General features: G+C 38.5%; 1 protein-coding gene across 3 annotated transcripts in view; it reads right to left on the bottom strand.

Annotated features, from left to right (window-relative positions):
* Positions 1-7651: 7651 nt before the first annotated feature.
* The window catches only part of LOC145769587 (VWFA and cache domain-containing protein 1-like), a 47805-nt gene continuing 33782 nt past the window's right edge, over positions 7652-21674 (bottom strand). For 2 of the 3 annotated variants that reach the window (XM_082581248.1, XM_082581259.1), the window contains 4 exons: positions 18242-18348; positions 17893-18020; positions 10412-10533; positions 7652-9335 (listed from right to left, as the gene is read on the bottom strand). In XM_082581248.1, coding sequence (XP_082437374.1) covers positions 9081-9335; positions 10412-10533; positions 17893-18020; positions 18242-18348 — 612 coding nt within the window. In that variant the 3' untranslated portion in view covers positions 7652-9080. Of the gene's footprint in view, positions 9336-10411; positions 10534-17892; positions 18021-18241; positions 18349-21674 lie in introns of those variants that run through there. The other variant, XR_014289022.1, reaches the window with a different exon arrangement.

Here is a 21674-nt window from a genome sequence, read left to right as displayed (position 1 = left end):
CTACAAATAAACTGCTAAAAACTGAAAAACAAACGACTAATTTTTGTTCGGGAAATCAAGTAACTGTAACTAATAGCCTAACTGTTGAAAAACGCTAAAATAGTAGCTAGTTACTGCTTATCGTTACTTTTTCAAAAAAGTAACGAAGTTACAGTTACAGTCAGTGATGGGCATTATCGGCGATAATTTACCGGCGATTATTATCGGCGATAAATTTTTATCGCCTATCGTTATCACTCAATTATTTTTTCAGTTATCGTTTATCGTTATCGCCAAAGGCAATATTTGATTATCGCCGATAATCACCGATAAATTTTATTTCGGATCAACACACAAATGGAAAGACCATGAAAAGTAATATTTTTACTAGCCACCTAGTTAATGAAACTAAAATTCAAACCAGTTCTTCTTCAGTGCCTGAAGTCGGTGGCGTAGCTAGGGGGGCGGGGGTGTTGGACTGCCCCGGGCGGCACGTCTGGGGGCGGCACTTTCAGACTACGATTTTTGATTTTGATTATAATCTGATAAAAATACGCATTTCAATTTCACATGCTTTTTCTTGAAGGGGGGAAAAATCTGAATCCGCCCCGGGAGGCACATTCCCTAGCTACGCCACTGCCTGAAGTGTGTGAGCACATGTCGTTGTCAGGGGAAAGGGCAAGCCCCCCCTGCAGCGACGGCCCTGACAACACAATAATTTTTAGAGTTGCAAATTGCAATGCAATCAAATGCATGCAACAATTTTCTTGTTGTTTTGCTGCAATCGGCAATCGCGAGTGAATTTTACAATTAAAATGTAGGCTAATCGCACAGGCGGAAAAGCTTCCTTTGAAGCGAAGCGAAAGAAATTGGCAAGTGGTTTGTGAAAGTGGCGCAATACGAGGCCGCTTTCAAGTAAGCATTGCAGCAGAAAGAGAACTCTGATTGCAGCATCGTGCATTTTACCACACTTTTCAAGATCAAGACACTGGAGAGTGGGATTTTATTGCATAGGCTTAGATTAGGGGTCGTGGCAAGTTAAAAGTTGTTCCTGTTTAAAGTTAAAGAAAATTAGCCATGCAGTAAGTGTGAAGTAGGTAAGGCTATGTATGACCGTCGAGAAAAGATGTAAGAACAATACAGTAGGCCTACAGTTCAGTGCTCTCGCCAGAGCGAAAAAAGTAGGGAGGGGGGCACCCAGGGGCGCCGGAAGCGGGGGGGGGGGCAGGGGGGCGGATGCCCCTCTGCCCTCAATTTTTCTGCAGATGGAGGGGCAGGGGGGGCAATAGTGCCCTTTTAAAGTCATGTAAGCTACTGCACATTTTGCAATATAACAATTTCTGCTATTCGCTTTTAGCCTAATTAATTATAATCTTTCATTTTTGCCTCAAAATAATATTTACGGCAAAAAATTTTGCAACACAGTACAGGCCTTAAAACTTGTTTTTTTTTCGGCAGCCGTCGTGCCCTACCGGGAGCTCCTTCTCGGCAGCTAAACCTGCGTGCTTTGAGGCCAAAATAAAAATAACGATATCACAAGTAAATAGAATTAAACTTGCAACAATGCTAAAATGATCACTTAGAGGGAGAGAGAGAGAGAGAGAGAGAGAGAGAGAGAGAGAGAGAGAGAGAGAGAGAGAGAGAGAGAGAGAGAGAGAGAGAGAGAGAGAGAGAGAGAGAGAGAGATATTGTTTATTTGCCTTTCTAATACGACTCGATATAAAGAAACACAATTACATACAAATCAAAATATGGCAATAGAAAGGTCTGGCAGCACCGAACAACCTTGCGGTTAACCAGTCAAGGTGCTGCCTGTCATCAGTCATCTTACATTGCAGCATCAGACATTATAACTGTATCAATAAAATATAATGATGGATGGAACAGTAGCTTCGAAATCGAATTGTATATATAAGGTTTTGTAGAATATTGAATCATGACCAGCTGGGAAAACATGAGCATATAATGAATCATATCGTTTAAGAACACAAATACGAGGTTACATGAGATAAAATAATTTAACTGAACGATTTTAACGATTTAATAAGAACTTAACAAGGTAATTTTATAAAGTTTTTTAAACAAAGCTAGGTGTTTGCTTTTAATACATTCATCCAATTCACTCCACAATTTAGTACCCCGATGTGTCAGAAGATTGTGTGCCACGGATTTGTTTATTTGTGGAAGAAAATACTTCATTTTATTTAGTTGTCGAGTGTTGTGCGAGTGAATATTATCAAGTTTTATAAAACGATCTTGCAATACAGGCGGTAGATTATTATTGGAAACTTTATGCATAAATTTTGCAATTTCGAGTTTGTAAATATCTTCACGTTGTAAAATATTCAAAGATTTGTATAAGCTAGTGACGTGACTGAATTTTGTACTTCTAGTGATTGCGCGAATAATATTATTGTGTCTTACGTCAACTTCCTTGATTAATGTTTTACCTGCAGTACCCCATATAGTAATACCGTATTGAACACGACTATATACTAGACTATAATATAACATAAGCAATGTTTCCTCTAACACATAGTTACGAAGGCGATAAAAAATTCCGGAATATCGAGCCAACTGCAGCGACAAATGTTTAATGTGTGAGGACCAGGTTAGATTTTCATCGACATGGATTCCCAGGTACTTAACTGTTTTCATTCTTTCAATCACTGTTTGGTTTATACACAACCTGAAATTAGTTTCAACAGTACGCTTAGGTACTTTGTTTATTAAAATGTAGCTTGTTTTAGAGTAGTTTAAAGGGAGTTTGTTTCTTCGTAGCCAAGCATCAATTTTTTGTAGTTCAGTATTGGTTTCTGTTTGTAAAGATTCCAAGTGTTCACCACGTAAAGCTAGATATGTGTCATCCGCAAAAAGCACGGTAGAAAATTTAGACATTAAAGGAAGATCGTTAATATACATTAGGAAGAGAAGGGGTCCCAATGTTGAACCCTGAGGGACTCCACAAAGGATTTTTTGCAAGCTTGAAGCAGAATTAGACACTTTGGTATATTGGTATCGATTAGTAAGATAACTTTTCATCAGCTCAAGAGCAGTGCCACGTATTCCGTAGCAATGTTGAAGTTTATTTGTCAGTATGTTGTGGTCAACTGTATCATTTAGCGTTGTTGAAGTCTGGGCCTGGGCGACGTCCTACAATAGAATCGTTGCACTAGGCAATAACTGCTTTATCGAGATTGTAATCCAGTACCTGCGGGACCATCTAACGACACTCGCACAAGTGTCTCCAATGTGGCTTGATTTCAATGTGGCAAGATTTTAAAGAAGTTCGCCACTCCCCTAGAATTCTGTTTAGCAACGAAAAACAACGTTCGACATGTGTTGACGATGACGCCAAGGTAATAAAATAAGTATTTCAATGATGTGAAGGACATTACTAAACGAAGCATGATTTTGCAAAATATGATCAAAAAATGTTTTCCCTTCGGATATCAACTAACCTAGTTCTCCTTTTTAACTACGATTCAATGTCCGACAACATCGAATCGACATAAAAACGACAATATTGCCAGCCGATGTAAATTAGCACTTCGGATTAAGACTTTGTTAAAATAAACGTCGGGAATTACAAACAAGACTGACAGCGCTGGTGATCGCAGATGAATATATTCCATCAATAACAAATATACAATGCAACAGTGGCGATTATAACGCGCTGACCTAATTTTGCGTTACTCTTTGATGCTTTTCGACAGTTAATCCACGATCATTCTATTGCGAAATTAAATAATTGGCTAGAAGAGACCGGCGGCCAAACTTGGCCGATTGAGGAGGTAGCACCGGTGGTCATTCAAGCACTACTTAGCGGCCATGGCCGCAGGCTGCTTTAAGGCTTGACAGTAAGTTACATTATTATAACATAGCATGATGCCCTTCTTTGTATACCGGACACTTGTAGGCTATCACTACTTAATACATACTGAGCTGATAGATTAGTATTATCGCTATATCTTATCTTAAAACTTGAAAAAAAAATTAACCCTTTTGTAAACAAAAGTGCCCTTTTTTGTAATCTTGCCCCCCCAGTCAAAAATCGTTTCGGCGCCCCTGGGGGCACCTGCCGAAAGTGAGAGAGCACCAAAATGTTAACCTAATAAACAAGTCATAAAAAAGCCGGTCACATAATAAACGCCATAAGTTTTCGTGGGGCAACAATATTAGCCTATGAATGCTGAATGGTAATTTTTCAAATCAGAGTTAACAAATAACTAATCAACATAATAAGAAATCGGTTTATAAGGAGAGGCCACAGAGACAAAAACGTAGCAAATAATAGCCTAGTGAATTTGAATGAAAAATCATTTAAAATTCAACCAGAGAACTGGGGAAGCGCTGCAAACAGGCTACTCAGTGGAATCCGAGGATCGGAAGCTCAGAGAACTGATCAGAGAGTTTTTGGCATTAAATAGCTAATTTTAACATTGAAAAATCCGATATTGTTGTTCCGATATAAATTTCGTTTGGTTTGGAGGAAATTTTTTTATGAATTCAAGGGAGGATCTATCCAATATCACCATTGAACTGCCAAGGTTATGTTCAACTGGTATCTGAAGGTATAATTATAAGCACGGCGGTTACCTTAGTGGTTTGATTCTGGATCAAGAGGTTGAAGATTCGATACCAACTGCCGCTGTTGCGATTCTATTCATGCATAACTTACAAAAAGTTTTGTCCGTTTACAGTATATTATGTTCGATTTTTCATCATGTTGATGAAAACAATTCGTGCTGCATGGGATGGGGCAGCGCTAATCAAGAAAAAAAAATTATTGTTGTCGGACATTATCGGCGATAATTTATCGTTTATCGTTATCGCTTAACTTTTTTTTGATTTATCGTTTATCGTTATCGCTTTAGGCATTTTTCGTTTATCGATTATCGTTATCGCTTAACTGAAAAATGAGTTATCGCGCCCAACACTGGTTACAGTTACTTAAAAAGTAACTAGTTATGTAACTAGTTACTTTTTTAACTAGTTACTGCCCACCTCTGTTCACCAATTGCAATACTTATTGGATAGCTTGATTTTTAAATGTTTGACTTTTATGTGTGAACATAATCAATTGCATGATATTGACAGGTTAAGAACAAGAGAGAGAGAGAAAAATAAATTTATTCAAATAATTTTAGCTCAGTGGTTATGCGCCCGGCTCAAGATCACGCGGCGCAAGTTAGACTCTCGGGATGTGTAAGCAACACATTTCAGGATTGCTCTCCATCCAGCGGCACCTAGTGAATGGAATAATTTCCCGGCAACAACACTTCAACAATCGAAAAACTTCACTCTGCCAATCTCGGTAACCGGTAACTAACCGATAACTCTGCCAATCTCGGTCTGCGTCACGAGCCTCTACAATAGGGTGGGTAAAAAAAAACTTTTTCTTCCAAAACATGGCGGCAAACCCCTCAGAATATGAAGTTGATCCAAGAAACTTCCCAAAAACAATTTGAGCAGGTTTGTTCAAGTATTCGCCAAGCAATAGCCCTTTGAAACTTTCAGTATAGGAACATGATAGGCTAAATGGGAAAACGTATTGTAAATAAAAATTTTTTTTTCGGGGGGCTTTTAAGTGATTTTTTATCTCTATGCCCTTGCTAACATCTAAAGAAATCATTTCTGACTGAAATCACCACATATCTGGTATCAATCGATGTTAAAAACTTACAAGAAAAGTTTAATTTGATCAAAAAGTAGTAGCAATATTATGCTTATTTTTGTAACCGCAATCTTAGTTGAAAGCCTGAACACAGCGTCAAGGTGTCGCCCGTCATCCAGGTTTCACTTATCTGCTGTTAGATCAGGCAAGGAAATCCTTTTCACCGTTAACATACAATTGTGGTGATGAGGCCAACGAAACTGAACTAAACTCCCAATGCATTAATAATTACATCTTGGATGATAACAATGTGGCTTTTTTAAAATCTGGATAATTCCGCCTTGCCCTTAATTCTACACAATGAAGAATTGCATTTCTTCTGCATCATGGGTTAAAATCCCTTTGTACCCTTCCATATTTCTCACTCCTCGGTTTGCCACATCGTTTACAACTTTGATACTCATTATCACTTTTTCCAATCTTTTATAATTCTGAAACTCCGGCCATCTTTCTACTGCACACTTCAAGAAACCAATGTCTCCCATACTGAATTATAGCTTATGCAACAACAAAGCAGATCTTGCTCCAACAAATTCATGCAATTTTGTGTCAGCAGAGACCGAAGGAAACACTGACTTTTGTGGAGCCAAATGAACATCATGATTTTTTTGGTAGTTGTGTGGATGTCAACACCTATTTACGCATTGAAGATTCTGTTGTTGCGAAACCAACTAGACTTGGAGCTACACATTTTGCAAAGTCTTCAACAATTCTAAAATTTTGTTGCTATTTTTTATGCTCCTTATTGATTCCAGTGTCCCATTGCTTCTGAAGCGGCTGTCAATAATTTACCTTTTTATAAGAAAGTGCTTGAGTATACCTTTGTAACTGAATTTTCAGGAGTTGCAAATGTCGCCGTACAAGCCTTCACGGGCCACATGTGGTATTTGACAGAAGAGCTGGTACCATTCGCTTTACGCTCACATCAGCTTTCCACGGAGGATAAAGAAATACTTGCTTAATGATTACAAGCCGCATCACAACTACCAAAAAAATCTTGGTATTCATTTGGCTCCACAAAAGTCAGTGTTTCCTTCGGTCTCTGCTGACACAAAATTGCATGAATTTGTTGGTGGAAGATCTGCTTTATTGTTTCATATGCTACAATTCAGTATGGGAGACATTGGTTTTTTGAAGTATGCAGTAGAAAGATGGCCGGAGTTTCAGAATTATAAAAGATTGGAAAAAGTGATAATGAGTATCAAAGTTGTAAACGATGTGGCAAACCGAGGAGTGAGAAATATGAAAGAGTACAGAAGGATTTTAACCCATGATGCAGAAGACAAAAATGCAATTCTTCATTGTGTAGAAGCTAGAAAGGGCAAGGCGGATTATCCAGATTTTAAAAAAGCCACATTGTCATTATCCAAGATGTAATTATTGACGTATTGGGAGTTTAGTTCAGTTTCGTTTGCCTCATCACCACAATTATATGTTAACGGTGAAAAGGATTTCCTTGCCTGACGTAACAGCAAATAAGAGAAACCTGGATGACGGGCGACACCTTGACGCTGTGTTCAGGCTTTCAACTAAGATTGCGTTTACAAAAACAGACGTAATATTGCTACTACTTTTTGATCAAATTAAACTTTTCTTGTATTTTTTACACATCGATTGATACCAGATATGTGGTGATTTCAGCCAAAAATGATTATTTTAGATATTATCAAGGGCATAGAGATAAAAAAACACTTAAAAGCCCCCCAAAAAAATTTTTTTTTTATTATGCGTTTTCTCATATAGCCTATCATGTTATAACAGGCTACTGAAAATTTCAAAGAGCTATTGCTTGGCAAATATTTGAACAAACCTGCTCAAATTTTTTTTTAGAAGTTTCTACGACCAACCTCATAATCTGAGGGGGTTGCCGCTATGTTTTGGAAAAAAAGTTTTTTTTGACCCACCCTACTCTGCAAGTATGCAAAACTACCAGGAATAACCAATCAAGGCTTTGTCAGTCCGAGGATAAAGATTCAAAACCAACCAACCATCAACCATTTGCCGATTAGATTGTATATTAGTGCTGAATTGTACAATTATTATGCATAATTATCAATTGCATGATATTCACAGGTCAGGATGAAGATAGAGAAAAGTAACTTTTCGATTCTATACACAAAAAGCTTACATCACAATGACATAGGCCTACAATTCACAAACATGGTGAAACGCTTAAGTAGGCTACGCTTTGTGTTCTACAATTCAATCTGATTAGCCAGGAGCAACGAAACACTAATTAGTCGGTCATCCAATTCTTTTTTCTTTCTTATTTTTTTAATGACTCCAACTGCATATGGTAGGATGAGTTATGGACGAAAAATATCAACTGAATTTAAGGTTGCATGTGCTTCCCTTGCTGATCCATTGATGTTTACTTAAGTCCAAAAGAGACGTTTAATTCCATTTAGGCTACTGTAGTTCAAACATATTGTTCTATTTCGAGATAAGCAAACAAACAAAGTTTGCTAAAGTAAGCATGTGATGAAAGACACCCTCACTATAGACAAACCACTGCACAGACCCGGTTGAAATTAAGAAAAACCTTCCCAACACACGTTCAGCCACCAATCTCGACAAAAAAGAAACGAGGCTTAAGGAATAGAAACAATAATTCGAAATTGACCCATCATACGTGGAAATGATGGCTCCACCGTCAGAGTCTTTTTCTTCAAGGAATAAACGCCCCCTGGGCAAAGTGGAAAACTTAAATCATTTCCGAACCGGTGTTAGCCATATTAAATCTGCAATGGTAAAGTGGGGCTACAACACGGGCCCAGTTACATGTATCTGTGGCACCAAGCCCCAAACAGCGGACCATCTTCTTGTGTGCCCTCATCTTACCACCCAGTGCAGTAAGTGGGACCTGTTATCATATACAACTCCGTCGCAACAAAATGTGTCGATCTGTGGTGTATAGTAGCAACCAAATTTAGAAGACTCGATAGAAGAAGATTTCAAGATTTTTTTGCATTCGAGATTTTTCTGCTGCAAATCAACACGTCTGGCCATTTTAGATTTAAGGAAAAAGTAAGTAAGCTATGTGTTGTTGCAAAATATCAAAAAATAACTGAAAAATGAACAATAACTTGCAACGAAAAGATACCAACTGGCCGTTCATGCGTCAAAGCCAAGCTTCAATTTTAAGACATACCGGTATATACAATAAACAATAAGCACATGAGTAAAACTATGTGTAAAAAATGAACAAATTTCATAAAAATTGTTATCTACATTCATACTAAACATTGTGGAAACGGTTACTTGCAATTTTATTTCTCTAACCGTTGTAAAAATTCTCAAAATTAATTTTTGAATTTTGTATGGTTTGTTATTCCATATTTTTAAACCACTGCATTTTATGCATACGAGGCTTACAGGTTAATGATGATTTGTTGCTAAAAATAGCCAAAGTAAGTAAGAAAATTTAATGATGCACAGAAAATTGTTTGGCTTCGTTAACCGCAGTGTTGTAAGAAGGCGGCAATTGACTGCCGATTGGATCTGCCAAGCCGGCATCCTGAGGCTGAAGAACAAAGACTTGGTTATTGTAGGCGGAGTTGTACCGTGAAGCTGAAGCAGCAAACGATGGACGGGAATTGTCTGGAAGAGGTACATTTCTTGAATGGGTTTCCACTCTAGTTGGTGGTTGACTCGAAGTTGAATTGATCGTTCTTGATCCCTAAAATAGAAATATTTTGTTATAGTTAGCTACCAGTAAACAATACGATTTTTAGATAAATTCTTTAAATCATCAAATTAGTAGATAGGTTACTCTTCTGTGCTGTAAAAACATATGAAAAGGTTGCCTAATTCTTAAATCACTGAAAGAATCGTTAATAGCCTAAATAATGCTGCAACTTGTAAAAAGATTAGGCCTACTGTGACATAGCCTATGGAGCATTATTTTAGAAACTTTTGGAAACACATGATGTGAAAAATCATAAACGTAGGCTTACTTAGTTTGGTACTACAGTATGTAAACGTCTGAAAATTATTCTATTATTTTCGTTCAAGTTCTTTTGATGGTAATCCGTAATCTATGCAATTGCAGAGTCACTCAATTTAAATGCAAATTGATATTTCACGTTTGTCAAATTTTCAATGATGCAATAGAAACTTCAATTGCATTGCCCTAACCTAAGACAAGTTTTTTTGATAGTAGAGATGATAAATTTTCTACCCAAACAAGTTCTGTAAACAAAGCTACAAAGAGCACTGTAGCAATGCTGCAGTTATGGTTTTGAAAGCCGACGTATTGATAGGCCTACAACCCTGCCATTTATTCAGACATTTAAAAACAAAATAATTATATTCATGATTCTTCTTGATTCAAAAACATGTAGCATAGATTTTAACTCAAACCGCACAAGTGCAAAGTCCGTTAAATATCTACATTTGTGAAGTATACAAAGATCATGCTGCTAACAGTGAAACTTAATCTTTTGCATTCCTTAACAAAATTAACTTAGCCAGGTTACTATCTGTAGCATTGAAAAAAAAGTATTTCATTTATAACACTTTAACCGTAAGGTGTATCTTTGGGGTTCAACTAAAATCTAAGTGTTCAGTGTTACGATTGCTATTCAGTTCATTGCAAACAGAAGTAATTTTCCAAGAAATTTCCCAAGTTTTTAAAAAGGTTAATCTGCATGTTAATGAAAATTTTCTGAAAAATGACAGTTAACATTGATAAAAGTCTAACTAACGTGAATTAGCTTTAGTGCGGTAGTTGATATTAAAAAAGCAACATATTACCTGGGAAGATGATTGCTGACATCCTCTTTTCTTGCGATAGCGTGTTATGATGCAGATCATCACACATACAGCAACAATTGCACCAACAATTCCACCAACTATTGGACCAGTTCTAAATCGACCTGCAGGAGTGTTATAAGGTATTTTCGCAAACCGAAACTTTTTAACCGGTGTGTTGTCAACAGCAGTACAAAAGCAGTATCAACTTCAGCAGTTGACATTTGCGTTTGGAAAGCAAATTCGAAACACAAGAATAATAATTAAGCAATTGCAATGTTACCAGTTTTTCATTATTGAGCAGCAATTTGCAGATTAATAACACAGGCCAACAAAAAAATTTTGGCAAAAAAGGTGAGAGTCATTTTAAAGTATTTCAGGGCCCCTGATTCCGAAAATGCACTTAGTTTTTTCGAATTGGCTCTAGTTTTCGAGATATTTGACAATGAAAATATTTTTGAAATCGTTACTTCTTCCAATTGTTGCAACCAGAGCAGTGTCTTCATATCAGGGTCTATGAGATTCACATGTTCTTCAGGTCGAAACACTGGACAGTGATTTATGATGTGCTGTGCTGTTTGACAGTCACCACAAATACAGGCTGGTGAGTCACACAATCCCCAGGTAAACATATTGTGCTTGAAGCGACCAACACCAGTACGGAGGCGATTCAGAGTTACCATTCTTTTCTTGGCAGGTCTGAGCCAGGTGGTACCGTAGTGTCTGGTGTGACTTCGAACTGGTTGGGCCGTGAGATGGTTTCCCAGCGGTCTCTCCATGACTTCATCAGGTCGAAGTGACCTTCATGAAGCGCCACAATGTGTCGAGAAAAAGGGCGCCTGGAAGGCAGGCGTTGACGTGTGAGCTGTTGTGCGTCAAGGACTACACTGTGGAGGAGATGGCGATCATTGACCTCTGCCTTTAATGCGAACCGTAAGGTAGAATTCTCTCTGCGTAGTTTTGGTGGGGCGATGCCTGAAAGCACTGGTAGTAAGTCTGTAGGAGTTGGACGCAGGCATCCAGTGATTATGTGCATGGTGTCGTTAAGGGCGATATCTACTTTTCCTGCGTGTGTGCTGCGGCACCAGACTAGAGAAGCATATTCGTCAGCACTGTACACAAGCGCTAGGGCACTAGTGCGTAGTGTTGGGGTTTTGGATCCCCAAGTCGACCCAACTAGACATCTGAGAAGGTTGTTTCTTGCTGATGCTTTGGCACGAATTGAGTCACAGTGTTTTTTATACGTGAGTTGCCGATCCAAGGTCACTCCCAGATATGTAGGGCACGGGTCATGTCGGATAAGGGTTCCATCTAGGGGGACTCGTAACTGGCGGCCAGCTTCCTTGTTGTTGAGGTGGAAAGGTGTGATGGTGGTTTTAGCTGTGCTGAGGTTTAGTCTCCAGTCCTTTAGGTATTGTGAGATCAGCTTCATATCCTCGGTGAGGACATCCTCTACCTTACTCCAATTTTTGTTTGTATATAGTAGGGCCAAATCGTCTGCATAGCTGTACTGTGTGGACTTTGTCTGGGGAATGTCGCTAATATAAATATTGAATAACATGGGTGCTAAGCAAGATCCTTGAGGAACTCCATTCCTTAGACGATGGGGGTGGCTGGATTGTCCGTCGCTAGTTTTCAACACAAATGAGCGGTTTGCTATAATGTTAGCGAGAAAGCGAACAAGTTGCTTGTCAGGAATTTTTTGTAGGAGTTCAAGCACTAGGCCTTGGTGCCACATTGTGTCGTAAGCAGCCGTTAAGTCTACTAATATGACACCGGCTTTATTTCCCCTCTCGAAACTATCCTTTATGTCATTGGTCAATTTAGTTGTTTGATCGGTTGTACAACGCCCATGGCGGAAGCTAGCTTGTTCTGCGGAAGTTGCGGATCAATGACTGGTTCAAGGCGTGTCATAATGAGCCGCTTAAGAATCTTGTAGGGGACACAGAGGAGAGAAATAGGACGATAGCTCTTGGGGTCGTCCAACGTTTTTTTCGGTTTGGGTAGGGCAATCACGCTGGCCTTCCGCCATATCTTAGGAATTGTGTTGCGGTTGAGACAGATTGAATAAAAGTCTTTAAGCCAGAAAGACATGTAGGGCCACAGTGTTTTAAAAACTCTGGTGGTATGTGATCGGGTCCTTGAGCTTTGCCACATTTCAGTTGTTGGATCGCCGTTTGCAGCTCTTGGATAGAAAAAGGAGCTGACAAAACGCCATCAACACTCGGGGCACTCCAAAGTCTGCTACACTCCTGTTTTACTTTAAGTTCGTGTTGCTTGTCAGCACCAGGGAAGTTTCCATTAGCTAGAAGTTGGTGGGCAATGCTGTTGGCTGATACAGGGCAGGGTTTAAATGGTTTTGAACTGCGGCCAGTGAGACGGTTTAACGTCTTCCATGCCTTCCTGCTGGAGTGAGTAAAATCGATTGATTGAACTGTATCCTGCCAACGCTTTAATCGCTTTTTGTCAAGACAGTTCATCAGGTCTGAGGCACTGACTGCAGCATCTTCATTTGAGTCAGCGCTCAAAAAGGCATTGTAGTGTAAGTCACATTCCTTGTCCCAAGTGGGAATGAATTTGTGACGAACGCCACGAGGGACTGTCTTCTTAGCTACCCGAGAGAAGATATTGCAAAGGGATCGGTAGGATGCGTTGATGTCGGCAGAGGCGGGTTGAGGAAGTTTCTTTATCTCTTTATCAACCTGTTGTGTAAACTTTTCCCAATTTGCCTTTTGAAAGTTCCACCTTTTAACTGTTGGATTTGTAGGGACGGGTGCGATGGGGTTTGCTGGGGTAATCAGTGATGGCCGGTGTTGTGATTTGGAAATGGGTCGAGGATCATTCTCTGTGGTATTGGGCCAGCTATATTGACAAAGGCCAGATCAGAGTTAGTTGTAGAGCACCACCTTCCGGAGCGGAAGCTGTTAGGCTGTTTGGGGTCAAACAGTAGCTGGACACCGCAGGTTGATGCCCAGGATTCTAAAGCTAATCCGTCTTGGTTTGAGTGTTGATAGCCCCAGGTGGTACTGTGACAATTAAAATCTCCAGCATATATGCATGGCGCCAGAAAGATGGGAAGAGAGATTTGCTGAAGTTTAGCGAGAGGTGGTTTGTACAGATTAATTACAGTTGTACCATTGATTTCCGTTGCTGACCATTCCAATGCAGAACTAGGGTGGGAGGAGGACACTGGTTTCCATTTTATAGAATCTTTTACAAAAGTGGCAATACCGTGGATGTTACTACAAGTTTGTGCAGCCAATGTGTATCGGTGAATTTTCAGAACAGCACTGTTGGTGGCATGTGTCTCTTGTAGAAGAATAGCCGTTACTTGGTTGGCCTTCACTATTTGTTCTAAAATGTCGATTTTAGACTTGGTGAGGCCTTAATCGTTACTCAAAAGTAATAAGTAACGTAAAGTAACGTAATCGTTATTCAAAAGCTTTCAATTGACATATTACTCATTTTCAGCCCTGCTTACCATTGTGATATCATAATTGCACTTGTCTAGTTCAATTGATTGATATTGTACGAAACTTCAAAACGCAAGCAAGGGTCGAAATGAACCATGATTAATGTAAGGGAGACATGAATATTCAATGAAAACAGTTGTGAATCAGTACCTCACAAGAAAAATAGCCCGAAAAGGCCAAAAGTCATGTGTTTATGAATGCAGCTTTATATTGAAAAGGTAGGCCTACTGAAATGGATACTCGTACAAATGAAATTTTATTCTAAGCCTTTGGGCCAAGTCTTTGCCGCAAGAAGTTTTTTTTTGAATACTGAAAAGTTTGGGTGTTCATCAGGACAATTTTTTTTTATCTATAGGCTAATAAATGGCATTCTTCTTCAACAGATTGATCATGTTTGATCAGCTGTGATCTCCCTTATGAACTGCCTCCATTTTGTTCTGTCCTTTGTTTTTATTAGTGTTTCCGGTATGCTTTTTATTCCTGTAATTTGCTTGATATTGTCAAAATATTTCATTTTTTGTGGTCCTTTTGTTCGTTTGCCTTGCACCATCCCAGTCAACATTGAATTTTCCAACGAGTTGCTTCTTGCTATGTATCCGAAATATCTCAATTTTCTGAGGTTAATGTTATTAATCAGACTCCATTTATCGTTTATTTGTTGGGAAACAAATTCATTTGTTTTTCTTTCCATCCAGCTGATGCGTAATAGTCTTCTGTGACACCACGTTTCAAACTTTTTAACTTTTTAATGTCACGTTTTTTGCATGTCCAAATTTCACATCCATATGTGGCAATTGGGAATTAATAAACGGCATAGGCTAATAAAATACATCTTTGACGAGTAGGATGTTGTCCTCTATACGGCAGGCCCGTAATTATACATTTTAGCTTGGGGGGGCTCACAAGCTGTTGCGAAGTAAAAGGCTATGCACATAACATTTGTAGTTGCAATGAGTCTAATTTGCGGTTTTTCGGGCAAAGGCACGGCACAGTAGCGTAGCCAGGAATTTTGAAAGGGGGGTTTTGACAACCCAGCGGCGGGGAGTCTGGGGGGCCTCCCCCAAAAAATTTTGAAAAATCACTTTGAATTTGGTGCATTCTGAGAGCATTTTCAACAAAAATGTGGGTACGAATATTCCTGTAAAATGGTCCTGTCCGGTGGCATAGCAAAAGGATAAGATCATGTTTTCTTCGGCATTTTTCGGAAATAAAGCTAAGTCTCTATGTTTTCTTGTTGTTAATTCCTGGCTGAGATGTTTGAATGTTTGGTATTGGCAAAACTCGCTCTTTTAATGCAGTTTTGTATAAAATTAGGCAATTTTTTTTTGACTGAAAGCATCATTCTCAATATCATGACGTCACACGTGTGCCAAAGGGGGGGTTTTAACCCCCAACCCCCCCCTTTGGCTACGCCACTGGCACAGCATATGTTATAAAGTCACAAGGTGCTAGATAGCAGTAATTTCGAATGATTGGGATAATTCCAGCCAAAACATGGATAATTCCAGCCAAAATGATTGCAGAATAGAATAGATGCAATATTTTTAACACACAACTTTGTCAGGAATGACCCTCGTGACTTTGTCTGGTACAGGTCTCCACCAAACAAATTAACTATAGAAAGTCTTGGGTCTGGGATTAGCCTACTTATTTGGAAAACCAAATGTAGCTTGCCTGGCAGAGTTTGCATTGATGAAGTCCCTTGATATATCGTTTACATTCAAGCTAGAGACTTCCTCTTTGTGTACATGCAACAGCAATAAATTGTACAATCTGTCATGAGACATAGATGTTCTTAAACAAGTTTTTAAACGCTTCATTGCTGAAAATGAACGCTCGCTGCAAGCATTAGTTGATGGTGCTAACAGAATCATTTTCACCAGTTTTTTGACTTCCTCCAACAGATTTGAAGAGCTTGAAGTTTGGCTAGTTTTTAGAAATGCCAATATGCCCGACAGTTTAGTATGCTCAATATCTCTTCCATTCTGCTCTTTAAACAAAGTGTGGAGCACCTTCAGTTGAGCCTCTAAGTCTAAATCATGTTTGTTTAACTCATCATAATAATCGTCACATCTTTTATTCCACCAATTTCCATGTTTTTGACAGCACTCAATAAAAGTTCTTGGCAGCTAAATTGGCCAAGTCTTTTTGCATGTACTTGCCCTTTAGTCCATTTACCATCTTGTCATAGGCCTCAAAATATAGTCTTTTAAAAAGCCTCAAAATATAGCCTATATAGGCCTCAAAATATAGTCTACAATATGTATCTCTTACTTTGAGCTTGGGGGGGCATTGCCTCCCCAAGCCCCCCCGGCAATTACGGGCCTGCTATACGGCTGCATTGACATTGCCTGCTTTGTAAAGCGCTGAGGAGCAACGCATTCTGCGATGGATACAGATACAGCGCTACATAAGAACAAGCATTATTATTATTACTTTGACATGAAACTGGCTGATCAAGATAAGTACTGGGTTCCTCCTAAAGTGTGCAAACATTGCACTCAAACCCGTTTCTGGGCTCAAGGCCAAGAAGAAGTCCAGAGTGCCATGGCGTAGAGAGCCGTGGAGTCGCCTTATTGATACTTCTGCACGGTGAACATGTTCGAATGAAATCGTCATAAAGGAAGTTGGAACATCATGTTTACATGGAGTGTGCAAGGCGGCCATTGCATTGACGTTGCCATTTATGTTTTTTCTTTACCCTCTCTTGTTTCAAGTGGGGATTTTCTTGAAACAATAGTAAAGTGGGAATGACCGAGAGTAACTTTCATACCTTCAGCAATGTTTTGGAGCAAGGTCAAAGTTTTTTCTCAAAACCATTTCTACCACCTATTGTAGTAAGAGATTTAGTTATCAAAAGTGGCAGCTGGAATCTTGGCTCCTCATCTCGATCAATGTGGCATTCTTGACTCCGAGGCCAACATTACGTTCTTCCGTAACAAGGACAAAATTCTAAGCAGCTACTTTACTGAAGAACATAACTTTGTATTCTGTAATTACATAAACGCCATTCATACCTTGATGGGGTGTTGCTCAGTAGGCTTACCACAATAAAGAGTTGCGTTTGTTCATCGATAGCTTCGTTTTGCTCATTTGTCTAGTTTGGCGAAACAATGTATGCATTTTGTTTGTACTTAGTATAGCTTATTTAGTAAGTCTGATACTGTTGAAGTCAACAAATATATTAACGCAAAACGCAAGTTATATATTATTCTACATCTTGTATCCTCAGGCTTGCTTCACGTCGTATTTTGATTGTTGCTGGGCCAGTAAACGTTAAATGGCTGTTTGTTTGGGTTATAATTAACGTGATTGGTTCCAAATAGCGTTTATACAACTCAGAAAAGTGCCTGGGATTACTTTCAGTTTTGTCTAAGTAATAAACGACACGACGTTAAATCTATAAGGGCTCAAAATTGCAAAAACAATTTTTTTGCTGTATCTCAAAAACTAGAGCCAATTCGAAAAAAACAAGTGCATTTTCGGAATCAGGGGCCTCGAAATACCCTAAAATGACTCTAACATGTCGTGCCTTTAAAAAAAAAATTTTTTTGTTGGCCTGTGTAATAATCAGGTTGCCGGTTGCATAAACGACATTGCCTGATCGTTTTCAGATACAAGAGTAAGATGTGCGAATGCCTTTGCTAAAAAAAAAAAAAAAAAAACAGTGACCAGAGTAGTTAGCCTAGTCTTATAAGCTGTATATTAGGGTGCATCATTTCTCCCTCACTGGAAATTCAACTTGTGCCATTAAAAAATGGTATGCATTCCAGGTAAGATTCAACTAAAAAAATATGGGACTCAACGGATCCCTCTACCACCACCTCCGCACCTCCCGATATTTGGTTTAGCAAAACGGCTATAAAAAAGAAGATAACCACACAATGATAGGCTACTAAATTTACTGTAACAGCTTGATTTAGTTCAAACACAAAAAAAATAATGTTTTAAAAAAATTCTACATGCTTGATTGGCGACTTTACGATAACACAAAAGATGAGCTAATCTCACCACCACCAGATGTCCTTTCGTAGACAAAGTCGACTTTGTAACACTGAGGCAAGGATGTGACGTCTACGTTATTTTGGGTAATCGACGATAGCTCAGCGTTTTCAGGGGTACAAGACGGTACGTTTGATCTGTAGAATTAAAATTGCTTTTACATGAAATGCATCACGGATGAGCAAGATAATGAAAATTTTTTTTACTGCTAACGAATATTTACAAGCCACTGCATAATTGTTATTCATGCTAAAGTAACACCATTGATTAGCTCTAATACACATATGTCTATTTATACTGTAGCTCTACAGTTTAAACAACAATTTATTCGAATTTTTTATATGATGTTAAGTTGCACCTGTCTGTGAGGTATTCGTTTGAACAAGGTTGGTAGTTATCGTTGATGCTGGTGCAAGGACATTCACAGTCTGAGTTCCGAGTCCAACCATATGTACATTCATTTGTCTGAAATATAGCATTACTTTTTATTTTCAAAGCTTTTAAAAACTACGTTGTTGCGCAGAGGTCACATGCAGTGGCGTAGGAGCATTGTGCTGCTGACCTGGCTTTCGTTGAAAATGCCGCCTTAAGTAGACTGCAGCAAATTTTGAAATAGTTTCATGTTCAAGCAATCTTTTCAATAAAAATAATTACATATACACTAATGTGCCTCGTCTCAGAAGTTCTATATTGCTTGAGAAAGAAGCCTCACTGTCTCAGCGTTAAGGCCAAAACTAAAAGATAAAAATGGACAACAAATGTATTAGGCAAATAAAAGATCAATAGCCGCCTCAAAATTGAACTTTTCGAGCTTTCGCCGAAGCAAAATCAGCAATAATATCTTCAAAATCAAGTTTTTGAACGTAGTCTCTTTCTATAGAAAGAATCGATAGAGCGGATAGCCGATCATCATTCATATAAAAATGTAAATGCAAAAAAAAAACGAACCGTTTTTTTTAAAAAAAACGTGTTTTTTTTTTCAAAAAAATTGGGCCAAAAAAAACACTTGTTTTTTGTTTTTTTTATATATTTTTCTGGAAAAGTGCAATTTTTTTACAATTTGCAGTTTAGTTTCATTACAGTGCTCTTAAAAAACGTTAAACTAGTAAAAATGGTTTTATGGTTTTGCTAAAATTCCTGAGTGTTTGTGCTTGGCAGCAGCATATGTTTTTTGCATAGTCCTACATTGTTTCGCTTTCTTCTTCATTCTCAGACATGTTTGTGGCAGTAGACCTGACAAACATTGAATTAATGCAATTTGATACATGACATAATGTAGATGAGTTAATTTCTTTTTCCTTTTATGGAAGTTAGCCTACGATGTTAGTATACCGGGACTGATTATTCTTCTACACATTCAATGGGTTGACGAAATTTTGGCAAAAACAAGATGGCAGTATTCAGAACACACATTACCTTGTTTGTGGTAATTTACTAATGTAAGCTATTGCCAATAGCTTGTTTCAACATGTTTTTTAACTGATAGCTTAACAACGATGTATATGCTTTATAAATGTTGAAACAGAAGTATTCTTTTCGTGTGTTTCTTGTAACTTGTAAGGTCTTAGACACTTTGTCATTGATGCTTCTTGCAGATTATTTGTGACATAATGCAAGAGATCTTATCACTGAGATCTTATCACTGTATCAATTTGATCCGTTATAGGGCAATTTTGTGTCACTTTTGTGCGAGGATGGCTTGCCTCCCCAGAATCCCTCCCTGGCGTTGTCACTCCGTTTTACTAATAATGTATGACTTAATTCCCTTCATAATTTACATAATATTGTCACTACTGCTCGCAGACTAAATTTATTTGTTTCTTAGCAACCGAAAAACACTATTGTTGATTTCTTTCTAAACTTAACTGCGGCATTCTTAAACTGACCTACTGAAGATTTTACTATGCCTGTTATAAAGTTGTGCTGAAGAGAATTTATTATTCGAAATCGCGATACACAACAAGATAACTTGACATCAATTGGACTAGTCGTACATTTGTCTTGAATTTATAATTATTTGGCAGTGCATCCTATGGATCCGTAATTGGGCCTCTCTCTTGCATCAGCTTGCTGGGCGTGCAGTTGTTCTCTTGCGTTATATTGCCTTTTTCATTATTTTTGCATTTAATTGATAGTGACTGTATCAATTTGATCCGTTATAGGGCAATTTTGTGTCACTTTTGTGCGAGGATGGCTTGCCTCCCCAGAATCCCTCCCTGGCGTTGTCACTCCGTTTTACTAATAATGTATGACTTAATTCCCTTCATAATTTACATAATATTGTCACTACTGCTCGCAGACTAAATTTATTTGTTTCTTAGCAACCGAAAAACACTATTGTTGATTTCTTTCTAAACTTAACTGCGGCATTCTTAAACTGACCTACTGAAGATTTTACTATGCCTGTTATAAAGTTGTGCTGAAGAGAATTTATTATTCGAAATCGCGATACACAACAAGATAACTTGACATCAATTGGACTAGTCGTACATTTGTCTTGAATTTATAATTATTTGGCAGTGCATCCTATGGATCCGTAATTGGGCCTCTCTCTTGCATCAGCTTGCTGGGCGTGCAGTTGTTCTCTTGCGTTATATTGCCTTTTTCATTATTAGTTCAAATTGGATGGATTAAGTGCAAACACACTTCTTTTAAACATGTCTATGACAGCACAATGATGTGATTAAGGGAAAACAAACATGACTATGACATCACAAAGGAGTATTGAACCACTTCAGGGAAAGTAAAAAACATCAAAATGTTTCCATCTTTCACTACATTTAAATGTGATTTGGGCTAAGGTTGGGACTTTAGCACTACACTGCTTTTGCCAAACTTCATCAATCTTTCCTCTCCCCAATAAAAATTTTTTTTTTATGTTACGCATCATGGTTTTATCGGTGCGTGACGACAAGAGGTTAATTTCTTTTTATCTCAAAAAGTAGTAGCCAAAACTTGTTTTAATGTTCATAAACAGACAGTGATGTACGCGCATACAAAAAATATTGACGCCGTCAGCATAAACGCAAACGTTCGAAATACCATACGCCGTATGCGTCAACGTAATTTGTAAAAAAAGTTGTCAGCGTCAGCGCATACACTAGCGTAAACTAATTTTGTTTGCTAGGTGCCAAACATTCACACGGTAGCCTATAAACCACTCGAAACAAACAAGTTTTATTTTGAATTTCCACGAAGAAACACAAGCATCTCAAAGTGTTCATCTGACATTTTGCTGCGTTATGGTTTCAATATGTCTTTGCCCATTGAAAACATTCTTTCAACTGCAGCGCTGGAAGGTATTGGCGTGTTGTAGCGAATAAAAGACATTAAAAAGTATGCGTTGACGCTATGCGCTAAAAAATCGCGAAAACTTTACGGCGCAGCCTCAAGCGACAACTATCCAAAAAAATGTGGCCGCAAGCGGCGTAGTCTACGGCGCAGAATTTGCGGCGTATACGTACATCTCTGTAAACAGATAGCCCACCCAGAAAACATGGGGGTAGAGCTAAAAATTGTCCAAATATGTTGAGCGGTTCTTGAGATATTGCCGTTTTTCTATTGCTCCTTATCTATGAAGCCACCTATTGGCTAAGGTTATTTCACTCATAACTCAAGAACCGCTTGTGTGGTTTTCATCAAGTTTGCAGCACATGCACATCAACTGGAACAACTCTTAACGTTGTACTGGAAAAGGTGTGGTGTGCTGGTCAAAAGCTGGTTCTAACATGCCCATTAACTAAATCCCAGGTGGCTTCGAAACTGTACACGAGTGTGGTACTGCATTTAAC

This window comes from Aplidium turbinatum, chromosome 1 (assembly GCF_918807975.1).
Source record: "Aplidium turbinatum chromosome 1, kaAplTurb1.1, whole genome shotgun sequence".
In the NCBI taxonomy this organism is placed as follows: Eukaryota; Metazoa; Chordata; class Ascidiacea; order Aplousobranchia; family Polyclinidae; genus Aplidium; species Aplidium turbinatum.
The sequence above is the reverse complement of the archived record's forward strand: the minus strand, read 5'-3'. Positions and strand labels throughout refer to the sequence as shown.